Source organism: Pseudorca crassidens, chromosome 3, assembly GCF_039906515.1.
Source record: "Pseudorca crassidens isolate mPseCra1 chromosome 3, mPseCra1.hap1, whole genome shotgun sequence".
NCBI lineage: Eukaryota > Metazoa > Chordata > Mammalia > Artiodactyla > Delphinidae > Pseudorca > Pseudorca crassidens.
The window spans coordinates 36,376,636-36,395,904 of NC_090298.1; the positions used below are offsets into that span (position 1 = coordinate 36,376,636).

Below are 19,269 nucleotides of genomic sequence, written 5' to 3' on the forward strand. Positions count from 1 at the left end.
TTTTAGCAATGAAATGACTCCAAATGGAGAGGATTTTCAGAATTTGCTCCTTTTTAAGAAGTGACAGATTCACAGCACCTGAAAGGTTTAGCATAGTCTAAGAGTGGTGGGGATGTGAATCAACTGTCCCTAGAAAATCAAATGACCAGTTCTGCTCCTTCAAATCTACTTTAGAAGTTGCTTAAACATAAGTTTATAAAACAAATAATTTAATTCAACAATCCACTTTCATTCCTCTCAGTGCCACAGACTGATTAATGAATTAAAAAACATATGAACCAAAGAACCAAACTACAGTTCACCTTCTGTTCATTCTCAGAAATCGTTATTACTCCTAGGATAATAAAGAAGTATGAAAATTCAAATGTATCATCAAATCTTCAACTTGATTCCAAGGAACAACAATGATGCCACACTTACCTAGAGAAAAGGCACTTATTTTCTTCCAGCAGTTGCTTGCCATATGTGGATGTTTCTCCATACTTAACTTCAAATTTCAAAGCCAGAAGTACTTTTTTTTTTTAAATAATTGGGATTTTGTTGTTGCTATTGTTTTAATCTTTATTTATTTATTTGGCTGTGCCGGGTCTTGGTTGTGGCACAAGGGATTTTTGTTGTGGTATGTGGGATCTTTAGCTGCGGCATGCAGGATCTTTTAGTTGTGGCATGCAAACTCTTAGTTGCAACACGTGGGATCCAGTTCCCTGACCAGGGATCGAACCCGGGCCCCCCTGCATTGGGAGTGTGGTAGCCACTGGACCACCAGGGAAATGCCAAGAAGTACTCTTATAATGACATTGTGATCACTTTATTTTATAAATGATGAGACCAGAAAAGTTGACAGATTTTACTAAAGACATTTCCACTGTACCCACCAATTCTTAATCTCATCCAAACCACTAGAAAATGTATCAAGTTTCTCAGACACATAACACTTGATTCAGTTGAACGTGAAGCACTTACCTGGTTGCCTGTTTAATTAGAGAACAAACAGAAAATGGACTTCCTGGTCTATCTGGAGGAAGGTTATTTACTGAATAAGTTTTCTCTTCTCTCTGAAAATTAGTTTAAAATTTTAAAAAAGATTCAATAATAAATTTTGGCCATTATTACTTAGCTACTTTTTTTCCTTAAAATATGTATTTATACAGTGAAAAGGCAAGCAGTTATTTTAAGTTAATCAACAGCCCATAAAAGGTAACTTTAAAAGGTATTTTATGATGCTTTTCCATTTTCCCTTTTTTTTTTAAAGTCTAGAATTCCTCCTATCAAAAGTTATCCTACTCAAAAATTACATTCTAATAGCCTATAACTTACTGCTCAATTTAAATCTTGGCTGTACTCAAATTAACAAACTAATTTCCCTGTGCATTAACAGGAAACCTACCATAAGCCCCTTTTTCCCTTTAGACAGAAAAAAAAAAAAAAGGCGGCGGCGGTTAAATAGGCTTAAAAAACTGTTTTAATTACTATTTTAATTGAATGGCTATATCGTTTTGTTGTACTTTATTAATGGAAGAACAATTGCTAGTTTGTGTAAGACAATATTATTATTTACAAGCTCAACTTCTTGAATTAGAAAAAAATGTTGTTTTGTTATTCCCTCTGAATTTCCTCTTTCTGAGACTCTTTCATGCTAGCGTTTACCAGGACTCTGTCTCCAGCCTTCTCTTCTGATTTCCTGTTTCTTCTTGGGTAATCCCAGGAGGGTCCAAAACTGTGTGCATAATAAATATCACAACAGCAACAACTAACATTTATTAAATAGATGATACTATTTGCTAGGTGCTATGCTATGTAGTTTACAAAGGATTATCTCATTTACTCCTCAAAATAATCCTGAGAGATATGAAATATTAATGTCTATTTTTTAGATAAGGAAACTGAGGCTTGAGGGCTAAGTAGTAGTAGAGGTCTGAATTGAACCACAAGAGAGTGTTGCCCATACTCTACCATCAGTGAGAGAAAATAAGCTTCAAAGTCGGAGCTGGATTCAAATCACAGGTGTGCCTTTTACTACTATAATGATGGGCAGGTTATACAAACTTGTGTTAAGTCTCAGTGCCTACAACCTATGAAATGGGGATACTACCTACCATCCACATTGTCCCGAGGATTAATAAAATAATACATATATAAAGCAACTGGGACAGAATTTAGTCTATAGTATGGTACTCAAAAAATAATCTCTCCTCTTTTATCCTGGACTGTAGACTTGAATATCTAAATCTCTACCGGATATTACAAAGACATTTCAACTTCAACATATCAAAATGAAATTACCTTCCCTTCAAAATCTGCATTTTTTTCCCTCCCTCCTACTTCATATTTACCTCTGGTATGTCAATCATTACATGTTATTCCCTCTTCCTAGAACTCAGCTCCCTCCCTCCATCGCCTCCCTTTGTCTGACTAACTCCTACTTTTCCTTCAGCATCAGGGAAGCCATTAAGGAGGTCCCATACGCTAGGTGAAACCCCCTAGTTATGTCTACAAGCACAGAAAACCTCTATTCCTGCTTCTTGGTTTCCATTACAATTGCAATTTAATGTTTTATACTTAATGTTGGTCTTCTCTGCTAGAATGGAGCTTCGTGAAGGTAGGGGCTGAATCTGTTTTGCTGACCTCTGTATCCTCAGCATTTATTAGCACAGTGGGCTAAGTCACATGGTAGGCACTCAAAATATCACACCTTAATTATTTATGTCCTTCTCTATCGGATACTGAGTCCCTCGAAGGTTCTTGTCTTTTTCCACTGCCTAATTTCATCAATTCTAAAATGCTTATTTTTCACAATTTAACCTCTCTGAAATAAAGATGCATCTTACAATTAAGAGTTTCTTTCAATTACTATCAGGCAGATGGGACTGAACTATAATAGAATTTAAATCTTTTATGGAAATCTCTTGGTAAGTTCAAAAAATGCCATCATCAATACACTTTCGGTTTAAAAATTTTTTTGGTTTAATCCAGTGCCTGGTACCACCACTCATTGATTAATTCAATAACTTGGCATCATTTTCAACTCCTTCCCCATCCCCAATATCCCGTTCAGTCATTAGTTCTGTCTCCTTAATATTTCTTGGGTCCATTCTTATCTTTCCATTCTCATTACCACTGCCTGGCCCTAATACTTCCTTCTCTGCACTACTATACATGTCTTCTAACTGGTTCTACAGCTTGAAGTGCCACTGCTTCCCCATCTCAGTTCATCTTCCTCTGAAAAGACCTAACAAAAATATGATGTCACTTCCCTACTTAAATCCTTCAGTGGCTCTCCAAAAGCAATAGGGTTTCTCATGCTCCATTAGTGAACTGGCTCAACTTGGTCTAATCTCTTCTGTGGACATTTCCCCCACCATTCTACCTCTGTTTTAGTCTACTACAGCCTACCACAGCATTTTCATTTCCTTCAACATTCCATACTGGCCCCAGACTCTTGCCTCCAGTTAGATGACATTTATCTACTGTTCTGTGCACTAGCAAAATAGTGTGTTGAACAAGACAAGGCTTACCTCTAGGTGGGTTAGTTAGTAAACAAACACTGATCAATATGAAAATGTCACAAAGTACTAAATGCCAAGAAGAAAAAAAGAGGAGGGTACCTTGATAGGGAGTGTCATAGGTAGCTTCTTTAAGCTGGATAGTCAGGAAAAGCTTCCTTGAGGAGGTGGCATTGAAATAGAAATTCTAATGACAAAAGGCCAGCCATGCAAAGAGTTGAGCAAGAACAGTGTTCCCTTAGCTATATGCTCCTCTAACATCCATCCCTCTTTTGTATAACTCCTCCTGCCATGTCTTCCTCCAGAAGGCTTTCCTGGAGCCTCCCAAACAGGGTCAGGTACCCTTCCTTATGTGGACCCAAAGCACCAAGCGTTTATCTCTATGGAAGCACTGTCAGTCCCTGTCAATCTTTCCTCTTTAAATTTTTAATTATACAAGCAATGATACATTACTACATTTTGGGGGGGGGGAAGAGTTCAAAAATATAAGATTTCAGCCCCTCCCGACTCTTCCTCCCTCACAAAATCCCAGATTCCTCCCCAAAAGTAACCACTTCAGTTTAGTTTTTATCTGCCCAGATCTTTCCCTGTGCATTTACACGTGTATTATATACAGTAATATAATTGGGTTTGGGGTTTGTTTTTTGTTCTTTACACAGAAGATATCATTGTACATCTTCTCATGCAACTTTTTTTTCACTCAACAGCATTTTGGAGATCTTTCAGTATCTGTCTTTCTATGCGTCTACATCTTCCTCATTCTTTTAAACTGCTTCCAACATTCCCATGACCTGATCACCACAGCTTATTTCACCATTTTCTACTGATGAACATTTAGATTACTTCCAGTTTTTCACTACTACAAACAAGACCACAGTCCACATCCTTGGCCATGCTTCTTTGTATATACGTGCTCATAGTTTTCTAGGATAGATACCTTAGAAGCAGAATTTCTAGCCAATTTTACTTGGTATTATCAAGTTGGCCTTCATGAAGGCTGAATCAATTTACACTCCAATCAACACTATGAAAGCACCCCTTTCCCCCATACCCTTGCTGGCAGTAGATATTATCAACCTTTTGACACTTTGATGAGTGAAAAATATTATATCATTGTTATTTTAATCTGCATTTCTTTGATGCAAGTAGTAAAGTTGAACGTGTTTTCAAATACTATGGGTTACATGGCATAATCATTCTTATCCTTTGCTCATTTTTCTGTTAGGTTTTTTTCTGGTCTTTTTATTAATGATTTATAGTGTACAATATTTTCTTCCAGGTCTTTGTCTTTTTTACTTTATCTAATTTAACAGAAGTTAAATATTTAAAATTTAACATACATTTAAAAATTTCAAGCTGATCAAACTTTCCTTTATGCCTTCTGGTTTTGTGTATTGTACTTAAGAAGGCCTTCCCTATCACAATACTATAAACACTGTCCTTCTATTTTCTTTTAATAAATATGAAGTTTGGTTTCTTACATTTAGCCCTTTAATCCACCTGGAATTTATTTTGGAATATGGGCTAAAGTAAGGAGCAAACAATTGTACTCCCCAAAGAAAGCAAATTGTTTCTAAATCTTTTCACTCAAGTGGACAGAGGAGAATGAATGTGTTGCTCACTGGGGTCTGAGTGTGTGAGGCCCAAAGCAGCCCCACCACAAGGCACAACTAACTTGTCTGGAAGTTTTGTTTTATCTCCAAAGCACATGTGATACGTTTGCTTCAGTATAAAAATTATCACCCCCTCCCCACGACACCTTTGAGTAAAACTGAAGCTCCAGGAAGATGTTCTGTATTTGCCTTGTAGTTGTTTGAACTCTCGATACATAGCAGTCAGTAGTGTGGATGTATATGCATACCCATTCTATTTGCCTGTTTACTGAATCATCTCATGTACTACACACGTGCGTGCGCGTGCGCGCACACACACACACACACACTACTGGTCATGCTTTCATCTCATTTGCCTGTTTGCCTGACTGACTGACTACTAGACTGTGAACTCTTGACTGCAAGAACGCTTCATCTTTACCCAGTGCTTAACAGAGTGCCTGCCTATGAATGTTCAATTAATATTTATTGAATAAATACTTTCCTACAAATAGACTTCAGCAGGGAATCTGCTCTAATATATGCTAAAATATTTATGAATAAAATGATACTTGGGATTTACTTAAAAATAAATAGGAAGTGGAGGGGGCAGTGGGAAGTATAGATGGAACAAGCTGGGTAATGGGTACATGAAGGTCTGTTACGCCAGTCTTTCTGCTTTTGCATATGTTTGAAATTTTCCCTAGTTAAAAAAAATCTGCTCTAGTTTTAAGTCTTCTTCCTAGCAACCGTGATAATCTTATCACTCAAATACTCTGTAATAGAGAAAGAAAACGTATTATGTTCCATCCTGCGAAGCAAAGCTGTGTGATACTATAGTAATCCCTATAAAAGGGTGGATTTCAAATGTCAGACTGGGAACAAGCAAATTTAGACTATTAACAAAATTTCCACATGATTACATTTTGGTCTGATATATTAAATAGATCATGTTATGTTTCACTGTTTTCAACAACAGAACGATCCTGTTCAATGTTCTAATTGTATATGAAGATTTAGGAGTTAAGAGGTGTTTTATATATGCAAGCACTTGTATGTGGAGAGAAAAGAATGTGCTTTTTAATATGCAAATATTAATTCAAAGAAGTATACTGATTCCAAATAATATTGCTGGTTTTAGTGTTTCCTATTGATAAATTCTATGACAGAAGAAATTTAATTTCTGATTTAAAAACAAACTGCTTAGGCAAATGGATGACAGAATACTGGATGAGAATACAGCAAAAATAAGGCAGTTAGTAATTACTGTGCCAATGCTGGCAGTAAGATTATATTAATTCTCTAGACTAAGAAGTAGTAGCAAGAAATTTTATAGAAGATCAAATTTCCCATATATATATATATATATATATTCAGAATTATTTATAAACAGCCATGTACCAAAAATCTTCTTGAGCTGAGACCTCATTGTCAACTTACCTCTTCTGATCCTTCTTGAATGGAATAATATATAAAATAGTTTCCCAAATAAGCTCCTTCTGATTTGAAAACAGATCCATCTCCAGGATAAACCTCTATTGAGTTCATATTTTTGTGGGTAAGTCTAAGGAAAAGAAATAATCATTAAAAAAATATTTTTCTCATTGAGATTAACATATAGATGATGGCAATCATATTAAAAAAAAAAGGTAGTATGAGGGGTTTTTTTGCCTATCTAAAAAAAACGGATAATTTCATACTCTGCACATCAACCAGCTAAATTAATTTTTTTGAAAAAAATAAACAGAACACCCAGAATTGGTTAATGTATCTATTTCAACTAAGCTCAACTTCTAGAAGTCAGGCATCTTGTCTTATCATCCTGGTATCCCACTGCCACTCACAGTGGCTGGTACATTATAGTCATCAAAGCAATGCCCACTGCATAGGAGTTAAATATGACAACTCCAGAGCCTAAAAATAATATTATTCTGTAAAAATGAAACTAGTAGAATCAATACCTGATGGATGAGGTTAGCCATGTGTAAAAGGAGCCACCCCTAAGAGAAGGTGACTGTACCTGGAGCAGCCAGGTACAGTCAAGGTATTGGGTATATAATTTATAAAAACTTAAGCCAAGTCAATTTTATCGAAACATATATGAAGAACATATTGTCAGAAGGGGGTGGGTTTAGGTCTCATTTGTTTATTTTTGTTTTTATTTCCATTACTCTAGGAGACAGATCAAAAAAGATATCACTGCAACTTATCTTTTGAACACTCTTTGGAGTGTTCTGCCTATATTTTCCTCTAGGAGTTTTATGGTTTCCAGTCTTACATTTAAGTCTTTAATCCACTTTGAGTTTATTTTTGTATATAGTGTTAGAGAATGTTCTAATTTCATTCTTTTACATGTAGCTGTCCAGTTTTCCCAGCACCACTTATTGAAGAGACTGTCTTTTCTCCATTATATACTCTTGCCTCCTTTGTCATAGATTAATTGACCAGAGGTGCATGGATTTATTTCTGCGTTTTCTATCCTATTCCATTGATCTATATGTCTGTTTTTGTGCCAGTACCATACTACTTTGATTACTGTAGCTTTGTAGTATAGTCTGAAGTCAGGGAGCCTGATTCTTCCAGCTCCATTATTCTTTCTCAAGATTACTTTGGCTATTTGGGGTCTTTTGTGTCTCCATACAAATTTTAAGATTTTTTTGTTCAAGTTCTGTGAAAAATGCCATTGGTAATTTGATAGGGATTGCAATGAATCTGTAGATTGCCTTGGGTAGTATAGTCATTCTAACAATGTCGATGTTTCCAATCCAAGAACACGGTATATCTTTCCATCTGTTTGTGTCGTCTTCAATTTCTTTCATCAGTGTCTTACAGTTTTCGGAGTACAGGTCTTTTGTCTCCTTAGGTAGGTTTATTCCTAGGTATTTTATTCTTTTTGATGTGATGGTAAATGGAATTGTTTCTTTAATTTCTCTAAGTTTCTCTAAACCTAATTAAACTTAAAAGCTTTTGCACAGCAAAGGAAACCATAAACAAAACGAAAAGTCAACCTATGGACTGGGAGAATATATCTGCAAATGATGCTACTGACCGGGGATTAATTTCCAAAATATATAAACAGCTCACACAGCTCAATATCAAAAAAACAAACAACCCAATTAAAAAATGGGCAGAAGATCTAAATAGACATTTCTCCAAAGAAGACATACAGATGGCCAACAGGCACATGAAAAACTGCTCAACATTGCTAATTATTAGAGAAATACAAATCAAAACTACAATGAGGGTGCTTCCCTGGTGGCGCAGTGGTTGAGAGTCCGCCTGCCGATGCAAGGGACACGGGTTTGTGCCCTGGTCCAGGAAGATCCCACATGCCGCAGAGCGGCTGGGCCCGTGAGCCATGGCCGCTGAGCCTGCGCGTCCGGAGCCTGTGCTCCGCAACGGGAGAGGCCACAACAGTGAGAGGCCCGCGTACCGCAAAACAAACAAACAAACAAAAACCCTACAATGCGGTATCGCCTCACACCAGTCAGAATGGCCATCATCAAAAAGATCACAAATAACAAATGTTGGTGAGGATGTGGAGAAAAGGGAACCCTCCTACACTGTTGGTGGGAATGTAAATTGGTGTAGCCACTATGGAGAATAGTATGGAGGTTCCTTAAAAAACTAAAAATAGAGTTACCATATGATCCAGCAGTCCCACTCCTGGGTACATATCCAGAAAAGACGAAATCTCTAATTCGAAAAGATACATGCACCCCAATGTTCACAGAAGCACTGTTTACAATAGCCAAGACACAGTAGCAACCTAAATGTCCGTTGACAGATGAATGGATAAAGAAGATGTGGTATAATATACAATGGAATACCACTTGGCCTTAAAAAAGAATGAAATAATGCCATTTGCAGCAACATGGATGGACCCAGAGATTATCATACTAAGTGAAGTAAGCCAGACAGAGAAAGACAAGTATCATATGATATCACGTACATGTGGAATCTTAAAAAACAAAACAAAACAAATGAATTTATTTGTAAAACGGAAATAGACCCACAGACATAGAAAAGAAACTTGTGGTTACCAAAGGGGAAAGGGCAGGAGGGATAAACTGGGAGTTTGGGATTAACATATACACACTACTATATAAAAAATAGATAACCAACAGGGACCTACTATATAGCACAGAGAATTATACTCAATATTTTGTAATAATCTCTAAGGGAAAAGAACCTGAAAAAGAATATATGTATATACATACACACATACATATATATATATACACACACATACATATATATGTATAACTGAATCACTTTGCTGTACACCTGAAACTAACACAACATTGTAAATCAACTATACTTCAATAAAAAATTTTTTTAAATAAAAGTAACAAATAAAAACAAACAAAAAAAAAAGAGAAAGGGGTGGTTTTCATGCAGGAAAAGGAGACCCCAAAGAACAAAAATTTCACAGATCTCTTCTAGCATTATTTACAGAAGTGAAACTCTGAATCTAGCCAACACTAGTATTCCAGTCACTAGCGAGGTATACTTTGTGGTAGAATAGGGATAATTCAATAGAATAGTGCAGACACAGAGGAGACATTCAGTGAATATCTGTGGCATGAATGGTGACTGAAATCTCTTCTAGGCTAGCTAACTTCTCCTCTAATTCCATGCTCAACAGGCATCCTTCTGACATGACTAATTCAGATGACTAGATCCCCTATTGCTTGGAAGGGGTATCCTAAATAACTGGCAAAATATTTCATTCACAAGCAAAACTAATTCCTCATTGGCTTTGGAGTTGTCACAAAAATCTTGTGAATATGGTTAATGTGAATTAGTCACAAGACATCTATGTGGACTAATAAAATTATTAATTAAATTTTATTCAGTTTTAATTAAATTTAAATTTAATTTAATTTAAATTTTATTAGTACACATAGAGATCTGTAAAACTCAGGGCCAAACACAGGAGAATGGTGGCCCCAGGCAAAACTGTACTCACGGGGGAGTCTATCCACAAGGGTAGTCCTATACCCTCTGTGACATTGCTAAATAGCTCCAAATGCAACACAAGTGCCTTACCTATAGGTAATACCCTTGTACCAAACCACTTTCACTAGTTCAGGATAGGAATATTCTTCTTCAACAAACTGTCTCTGTGAAAGTGAATCACAAAACTCCCACCTGTGAAGGACAAAATACAAGCTATTAATCCTGGTTGCCTAACATAATTACCTTTAGAAGTGAACAGAACAGTGCTACTGTAGTAAGATTTATTTCTTGCTTAAGTCATTAGATCAAAGAAAAGTAAAAATTAATATGAAAGTGCATTAATGAAATTTAAAACTACAGTTGACCCTTGAACAACATGGGGGTTGGGGGCACTAACCCCAGTGCAGTAAAAAACTGAGTACTGTTATCTCTGCCTCAAAAGCAAAGGAGTTTATAAATGACTCACCCAAGGGCAGGAAGCTGAAACAGTTTGGATAAAATCAGCACTCAAACCCTAGTTCTGTTGATTCCCCAAATTGTGATCTCTAATTGAACACCAACTTTCCCCCCATACTTAGTTCATTTAAAGATCTGAAAAATAAAAATACAGCACTATATTTATTGAAAAAACCTGTGTATAAGTGGACCCACACAGTTCAAATCCATGTTGTCCAAGAGTCAATTGTAATCTTATTTTTCCATGTATTTTTCTTAGTATTTTTAATAATCTCATTATTGAATCTCAGCATAAATACATAAATTAAGTTTCACTAACCTTTAAAATTTAGGATTCAAACAATAAATATTTACTGAAATATCTATGGTGATCCAGGCACTGTGCAATACACACTATGGATATGACACCCAAGAAAGCAGACATGGTCCCTGCCCTCAATGGAGATTCTATCTAGCAGGGACATAAAGTAGTAGATACTGAATATAAAGAAAAGAGAATTACTGTATGCTATGGGATTGTATAGAGCCTAATCCAATCTAGGGACTTCAGAATAATGACCCTAAGGAAGAAAGGCTTATTTATGCTAAGACCTGAAAATGAGCATAAGTTAGCGAGCTGAGAGAGATAAAAGGAGTGTTCCTGGCATGGAAAGAGTAGGTGCCGTCGTAAAAGAAAGCTTGGGCAAGAATTCTATGGACCGCAAGAAGTCCAGTTTAGCAAGAGTAGAGAAAGCAAGGGCAAGAGTGGTGAGGATTACAGACCCACGAAAAGACCATATAACAGAAGGCCTGTTAAGCCATGCCTAAGGATAATGGATTTCAATCAAGGCCAGTGGCAAGTTATTGAAAAACTGTTAATTTAGAAGCATAAATCTCTTTTGATGTGTACTTATAATACTGGAATTCCCAATTCTAACTACATAATCATGACAAGGTTAAAAATCATTCTCATTTTTTGTTTCCAATAACAAATATGTACTCAGAAGACTACCTGGGATCATATCCCAATTCTACAAGCACTAGGTGTGAGACCGTGCTTGAGTTATTCAACATTTCTGTGTCTCAAGTTCCTCTACAAAATGGGGTTGATAATAGTACCTACCTCATAGGGTTACTATGAGGAAAAAATAGGTAAAGTATAACCATGCCTGGCACAAAGTAAGTGCTCTGTGTTAGCTATTATCATTATTACTACACTACTTATGCAGAGTTCATGTTACAAATCTATAACCATTAGGCTATTCATTTCTTAGTGAAGGTAAAAGGTCTGTACCTAGCCAGCCAGAAGCCTCTCCATGTTTATCCCTGTTGAAGATGGACACATTTACAGTCACTTAACCAAAGACAAGGGTGTCCTCTGAGGCTATGTATGAAAGAAAGAACCCATGATCACACACGTCAGGTCCATGCTCCAGCAACAGAACTAACAGGTTCCACTGAGCAGCTGCGGATGTTTCCCAGGGCTTGCTCCCACAGAGCTCTGTGCCGTCACTTACCACACTTTAATAATCTTTCCAGTGATAGTGACCCTTACTAGACTCTAAGCTCCTAGAAAGCAGGGACTCTTCATCTCTACAGTCTCCATGCTTAACAAAGTACCCAGTGTAGTCAGCCTTCCACCAACATCCAATGCATGGATGTGAAGTAAGAAATATAAGCAACACATTAGCCGGGGACATTATTTACTATCCGTTACAAGCAAAGTTTTAGATCAACTGAACTTTCCTTATGAATGGTATCAGATGATTCCGAAAGAAAAATGATCCTTAGGTAGGTCTGGTTCTGACAAAAGCATTAGGACAAATAAGTCATTCTTCCATTACCTGTGCAGGTGTGGGACAGGACAGCTTAGTAACAGGGCCCTGGGAAGAACAGAAACTTCTTTTCCTCTTTCCTCAGAAATGTCAGAAGTTAAAATTCTCTTCTGGGTGATATCTGCATCAGTTCCAGACATATTGCTGATTTTATTATGAAAACGAAGTGCTAAAGACAAAGGATATTCCCATTCCTCCGGACAGGAGGCCACTGACCAGCACTGCTTTACCCACGTGTATACACACGTGTCTTTTGTCCCAGGTGAAGACAGTGCCTCCCTCCCTTCAGTTCCATTTACACAACTCTTCTCTAAAGGTTCTTTGGATTTCGTGATCTGATAATAAAGTTCATTTTCTTTATTCTTCAGTCTCTGTCCTGAAAAACTTCCATATGTACAGATTTTGCCAGCTTTTTCAACTAGTTTGTCCTTTTTGGCTTTATTATTTTTTTCTGACAGTACTATAGATGAGTCTGGCTTCTGGCTTACTTTACACAAAAAATGTACTGTAAATTCATGCTGAGATTTGGGCAGGCAAAGGTATGCGTGACCGTCTAAAGATGATATCTTCACGGTGCCACTCTGCATACATATCATGCCACCATCAGTATCAAGATCGGGCCATCTTACTTCTGAGATGTCAGTGAAGATACGCTGAGTTGAGGGGAGAAAAAGGGATGGTATTTTCTGTTAACAGTCCAATTTTTGCATACATTTGATACTTACATATTACTTAAGAAAGCTCTTAAAGTTTTGTGTTCTACTACCTAGAAAGAATGAAAAATGTCAGCCTATATATGGTTTTCCAGAGAGCACTTGATATTGTTAAGATTATTTCTTAGAAAAGTAGACATAAAACACACACACACACACACTCTCTGACAAAAAGGACAGAAAAGAAGAAAAAGAAAAATCATCTTGGTTATATTTAATGTTAAACGTATTTTGATTTAAAGTGTACACTGCATCAGAGATAAATAGATTTGCAGCCTCTCTCCAAAAGTCTACTCTGAAAAAGAATATAAATGAGGGAAGACCAGCACTACTGTATGAAAAGCAATCATAACCTAAATGGTATGGAACCAGCATAACAATCACTGACAGAACAATTTAGAGAACACAGAAACAGACTCAACCGTATCTCAAAATGTTACATACGATAACATAAGTTTTTCAAAACAAGGGGGGAAAGGGAGAATTACATATTTAATAAATGGTACTGAAATGATTGAACAGCATTTGGGAAATGCTACCTCAAAGGATTATCACATGGACTAAACAGGATAACATGTATAAGGTACTCGTCCTACATAGCACCAGGTACAGCACACACTAAATTCCGGGTGCCTTAAAGGGTAACATTTAAAAAAATCGAATTACTCAAAGGTAAACTGATCTGGACCAACAGCAAACAGATTCATAACAGGTAACAGTGCCTGTTGCATCTTTTCATATAAGATAAAAATGGCAAGTGTCACATAACAGTCTTTTAATCAGTTAAGCTTTTGCCAATTTACACATTTCACCTTCCATTTATATAAAACCTTAGATTTACGAAAACTACTGTCAAGAAAGCCTGGTAAATTTACAGTGCTATCTATGTGTACAGATGTTAGTGTGCTAAAATTAAGGGAAGTATTCATACCATTTGCAGCAACATGGATACAACTAGAGATTACTGTACTAAGTGAAGTAAGTCAGAAAGGGAAAGACAAATACCATATGATATCACATATATGTGGAATCTAAAGTGTGGCACAGGGCTTCCCAGGTGGCGCAGTGGTTAAGAATCCACCTGCCAACGCAGGGAACACGGGTTCGAGCCCTGGTCTGGAAAGATCCCACATGCCGCGGAGCAACTAAGCCCATGCGCCACAACTACTGAGCTTGTGCTCTAGAGCCCGTAAACCACAACTACTGAGCCCACGTGCCACAACTACTGAAGCCCATGCGCCTAGAGCCCGTGCTCTGCAACAAGAGAAGCCACTGCAATGAGAAGCCTGCGCACCGCAACAAAGAATAGCCCCCACTCGCCACAACTAGAGAATGTCTGCGCTCAGCAACAAAGACCCAAAGCAGCCAAAAATAAAATAAATTAAAAAAAAAAAAAGAAAAAAAGAGTCATGTACCCCAAGGTTCATGGCAGCACTATTTACAATAGCCAGGACATGGAAGCAACCTAAGTGTCCATCGACAGATGAATGGATAAAGAAGATGTGGTACATATATACAATGGAATATTACTCAGCCATAAAAAGAAACGAAATTGAGTTATTTGTAGTGGGGTGGATGGACCTAGAGTTGGTCATACAGAGTGAAGTCAGAAAGAGAAAAACAAATACCGTATGCTAACACATATATATGGAATATATATGGAATCTAACACATATATATGCTAACACATATAAATGGTTCTGAAGAACCTAGGGCAGGACAGGAATAAAGATGCAGACATAGAGAATGGACTTGAGGACGCAGGGAGGGGGAAGGGTAAGCTGGGACTAAGTGAAAGAGTGGCATGGACATATATACACTACCAAATGTAAAACAGATAGCTAGTGGGGAGCAGCTGCCTAGCACAGGGAGATCAGCTCAGTGCTTTGTGACCACCTAGAGGGGTGGGATAGGGAGGGTGGTAGGGAGACGCAAGAGGGAGGGGATATGGGGATATATGTATATGTATAGCTGATTCACTTTGTTATACAGCAGAAACTAACACAACATTGTAAAGCAATTATACTCTAATAAAGATGTTAAAGGAAAAAAAAAGGCAGAGAGAGAAACTATATAACTTCTGTGTCTCAATGTACAAAATATCAAAACACCCTAGTCTGTGGAAATATATAGGCCTATGTGTTCTATAGCAACATGTCTATGCTCAAAGTGTCATGAAGAAAAAGACTAAATATTAAACTACCTGTTTGTAATTACTTGTCCTCAAATATTTGTTTTAAAAATGAAGTTTAAAAAATATTACCATTTTCCTTTCAGAAGGTATGATGCTTTCAGATAAAAAAGGGCAAGTAGCAAAGGAGTTACGGAAATCTAGGGCTCGCTGTAGCTGCTCCTACAAAAAGAAATACAAAGTAATTTAAAAAAAATGATTTGAAAATCAATTTAGAATGACAGTAATCCGGAATACTAACTACTTTCCATATTCTGGCCACCTCAACAATATTTTAGTATTAAAAAGAGTAGTTTTTGTGTCATCTTTACTTACTCGGTACGTGCTAATAACAAAGTGTGTCCTTTGGCGAATTCTTTCTGGTTGTTGTAAAGGATGTGCTGAAATAGGAGGTGCTTTTTCAAATAAAAATTCAGAGCCACAGGGAGAAAGCTGCAATCTGGAACCATCAACATATTGTACCTCCACTGAGTCATCTTCATAAAGTACTATTTGCACTTCAGCCGCCATTATTGTGACTATGGCTAAAATGTCCTTCCAAGGCAAAGGCTGAGGAAATAAGAAATACAGTAGCACCAAATAGTTCTCGTCATGTACAAAAGTTCTATCAAAATAAGTGAACATAAGCAAAACACAAAATTGCCATTGCATTTACTTTTGTTGAATGAAAAGTGATTATCTTACTATACACGCTTATGTGATCTGAATGCCTTCATTAACCCCAAGGGCTCTACTTCAATGTGGAAGATAACTGAGAGGGAGATGGCCCACCAAGTTATAAATGCCCTTATCATTTTAGTAGCTTTAGTAGCATCTGAAGTTTAACTTCTGAAAATTGTATGCTCAGTATCTCATTTCAAATAACAAGCAAATTCCATCTTCGCAAAAAGAATACATCAAATCATTTGTAGGACATGTAAAAGGCAGGCCAAAAGTAACTATTAGGCCTAAGGGAAAAGAACACCTGGATTCTTGCCCCTAGCCTGGCATTAAGGAAGTAGATCCATGTCACAACTCAGAAAGCTAATTAACCAGCTAGTGTCTTAGATTCATCCTTATTTCATTGAATTCAATTTCCTCTTCTTTACCTCTGAAATGTCTCTGTATTTTCACTTACGCTTTCCATATAGGTGTGACAGAAGGGGAATGGAGGGCTGGGTTCCAACTCCACTAGCTCATAGCTATAAACCACAGGTTGGCTGGGTTGGTTGTTTCCTTATTTGTAAAACGGGGGTAACAGGATCGTTGTGAGGATTAAATGAGACAACATGTATGACAGTGGCAGTAGTGTGAATGTTGCCTTGTAGGAGCTCAGTAAATTTTATGATTCTTTCTAAAACTAACTCCATCCCCTTCTAGGACATCATCTCCTTCTGTTACTCAGGTGATAAAGTTTCACCTGTCAGAAAAAAACAACTTTCCATGGATACCACTTTCCCCAGTTTACCTCTATTTCCTACCAATAAACTTCTCAGGTATAGTATCCACTCAGTGTCAGCTTTCTCTCCCAACAATCTTCGATGAATTGCAATCCAGCTTTCTCCTCCACCTCTCTACTGAAATTGTTTCACAACGGTTACCAGTACCTTCCTATACCCAATGACTTCAGTCTTCACCCTACTAAACTGGTCAACGTGTGACAATGTTGTCTATCTTCCCTTGCGCCAAACTTCCTCTTCCTCTGCCTCTTATTTTTTTAAAAAAAGGGTGGGGGTGCGCCATGGTCCCTCCTCCACCACCCCCTCTATATCTATTGCTCTTTTTAGTTTAATCATTCCTTTTCTTCACCATTCTCTCAAATCAAGGATTCATCAGCACCTGACCTTAGTTAGTCCCCATTTCATCTCTTCTTACTAGATACACTCATGTTGCTTTTATGCCCACCCTTGCTTTTTAAAAAAAATCTTACCCCTTTTCAATGTATATAATTAGCTACATATGATATAGCCTATAATCTTTTGCAGAATATGTCAGCATATAACTAAATATTAAACCAATATTAAATGATCTCTCCTGAGGAAATTCACACAACTTTAATCATTTTCTTTCTCTAGAGAACTTCCAAATCTACCTGACCTCTCTCCAGAGCTTCCAGTTGCCTGCAGGACCTCTCTTCATGTCCCTGTTCCACAGATACATCAAACTCCACATGACTAAAACGGAACTTAATCACTCCCACCAAAAGCAGACTTCAGTAATACCCCCTAATTCACTTTCACTCAACTCCCTGGAGGCCAGTCTACAAACGGTAGCTAGAAGGACCTTTTAAAATAAAAATGAGATCTAACCCTTCTTGACTTACAACCCAATATTTGCACTTAGGTAAAACCTGAATAATTTTTTTAAATTAATTTATTTTATTTATTTATTTTTGGCTGCATTGGGTCTTCTTTGCTGTGCACGGGCTCTCTCTAGTTGCAGCGAGCAGGGGTTACCCTTCGTTGTGGTGCATAGGCTTCTCATTGCGGTGGCTTCTCTTGTTGCGGAGCACAGGCTCTAGGCACGCGGGCTTCAGCTGTGGCACACCGGCTCAGTAATTGCGGCTCACGGGCTCTAGAGCACAGGCTCAGTAGTTGCGGTGCATGGGCTTAGTTGCTCCTTGGCATGTGGGATCTTCCCGAACCAGTGCTCAAACCCGTGTCCCCTGCATTGGCAGGTGGATTCTTAACCACTGCACCACCAGGGAAGCCCCAAACTCAAATTCTTAACCACAGCCTATAAAAGCCATACAACCTGCCCCCATCTACCTCTCCAATGTCATCTTCTACCTCTCCAATGTCATCTCCTAACCCTCTCCTCCTTGTTCAGGACAACTTAGCTACGTTGGCCTTTTTAATGTTTTTTTAAGAAAGCTGTATCACATGTCAGAACCTTTGCACTGTTCCTTCCGCCTAGCATGTCCTTTCCCTGGCTCATCACATGGCTGGTCCTTTGGCACCGTTAATATCTCAGCACAAATATCTAACTTCCTCAAAGGCCTAACTTGACCAGTTAAAGTTGTTCCCAACCATCTCCCAATCACTTTTTAACCATTTCATCGTTTTTCTTCATAATATCTATTACTATCAAAACTGTTCTATTTATTTATTGCTTTTAGTCTTTTCCCACTAGGACATAAACTCAATCAGAGCAGGGCCCTCATCTGTCTTATTCACAGTTCTATCCCTGGCACCTAAAACAATACTTGGCCAATAATAACGGTGCAATAAATTTTTTTTAATGATAAATATGTAAGTAATATATAAGAATATATAAGTGAATTTTAAAATTCTTGCTCCTCCTGAATTTGCAATTTGAGTTAATGGCATCTCAATGTTAGCAATATTTGATTTCTCACTGTTTCCCTTTACATCCAAGTAACAAGTCCTGTTGATTTTGTCAGTCTCCCCCATAAATCTGGCTCCTCCTTTTCCTAGTTCAGTCCTCAACTTTCCCCTCCATTCCTGTAGACTGTCTGGGACCTTTTTCCAATTTTTCCCCTCTCCAATCCATTTCCAGTACTGCCCTCACAAGTAACTTTCCACAACCCGACCATACCAACCGCTTTACATCACTTGTCTACATACTTGTTAAACGGCAATAAATATTCATAGCAATAAATATATTTATATTGCAGCTATACGTATCATATATATGCATGATATCAACTTGCTATTTCTGAAAAAAACAAGTGCAGATACACAGTTGGAAAACATATTTTCTGATAACAGCTGGAAAAAGGTCTTTATCTTTAGCCAAGTTTTCTTTTTTTTTTTTAACAGCTCATTGGGGTATAATTGTTGTTTAGATTATTTAAATAATCAAGCATACACAAGAAACAGTAGAAATGTCTAAAGTTCCTGGCATCATAAAAAAAATAATCCAGCTCCAACCTAAATTTCCAGCGTCATCTCTACTGTCTTATTCCTGTTTGTGTTTTCACTACCCAGCACATTACGTCCGAGTACATTTAACGATCAAAAAGCCACAAGTTTGTTCTTGACATAAACGGGAACCTCATTTTTCAAAATGCGCTATCTAGTTACAGAAAAAGCCTCA

The 19,269-nt window shown here is 37.5% G+C and overlaps 1 protein-coding gene and 1 long non-coding RNA gene across 5 annotated transcripts in view; one reads left to right on the forward strand and one right to left on the reverse strand.

Annotated features, from left to right (window-relative positions):
* The window catches only part of LOC137221262 (uncharacterized), an 87,675-nt gene extending 70,169 nt beyond the window's left edge, over nt 1-17,506 (forward strand). The window contains exon 4 of one of the 2 annotated variants that reach the window (XR_010941953.1): nt 17,286-17,506. This is a non-coding gene — a long non-coding RNA (uncharacterized lncRNA). Of the gene's footprint in view, nt 1-12,412; nt 12,739-17,285 lie in introns of those variants that run through there. The other variant, XR_010941952.1, reaches the window with a different exon arrangement.
* C3H5orf34 (chromosome 3 C5orf34 homolog) overlaps nt 1-19,269 on the reverse strand; it is a 31,222-nt gene that overhangs the window by 11,545 nt on the left and 408 nt on the right. For all 3 annotated transcript variants that reach the window (XR_010941951.1, XM_067730631.1, XM_067730632.1), the window contains exons 2-7: nt 15,547-15,780; nt 15,304-15,393; nt 12,337-12,980; nt 10,148-10,249; nt 6,536-6,659; nt 964-1,055 (exon numbers count right to left, since the gene is read on the reverse strand). Coding sequence is in view for 2 of the 3 variants with exons in the window: in XM_067730631.1 (XP_067586732.1) it covers nt 964-1,055; nt 6,536-6,659; nt 10,148-10,249; nt 12,337-12,980; nt 15,304-15,393; nt 15,547-15,741 (1,247 nt within the window). In the remaining variant the exon portion in view is untranslated. The remainder of the gene's footprint in view (nt 1-963; nt 1,056-6,535; nt 6,660-10,147; nt 10,250-12,336; nt 12,981-15,303; nt 15,394-15,546; nt 15,781-19,269) is intronic.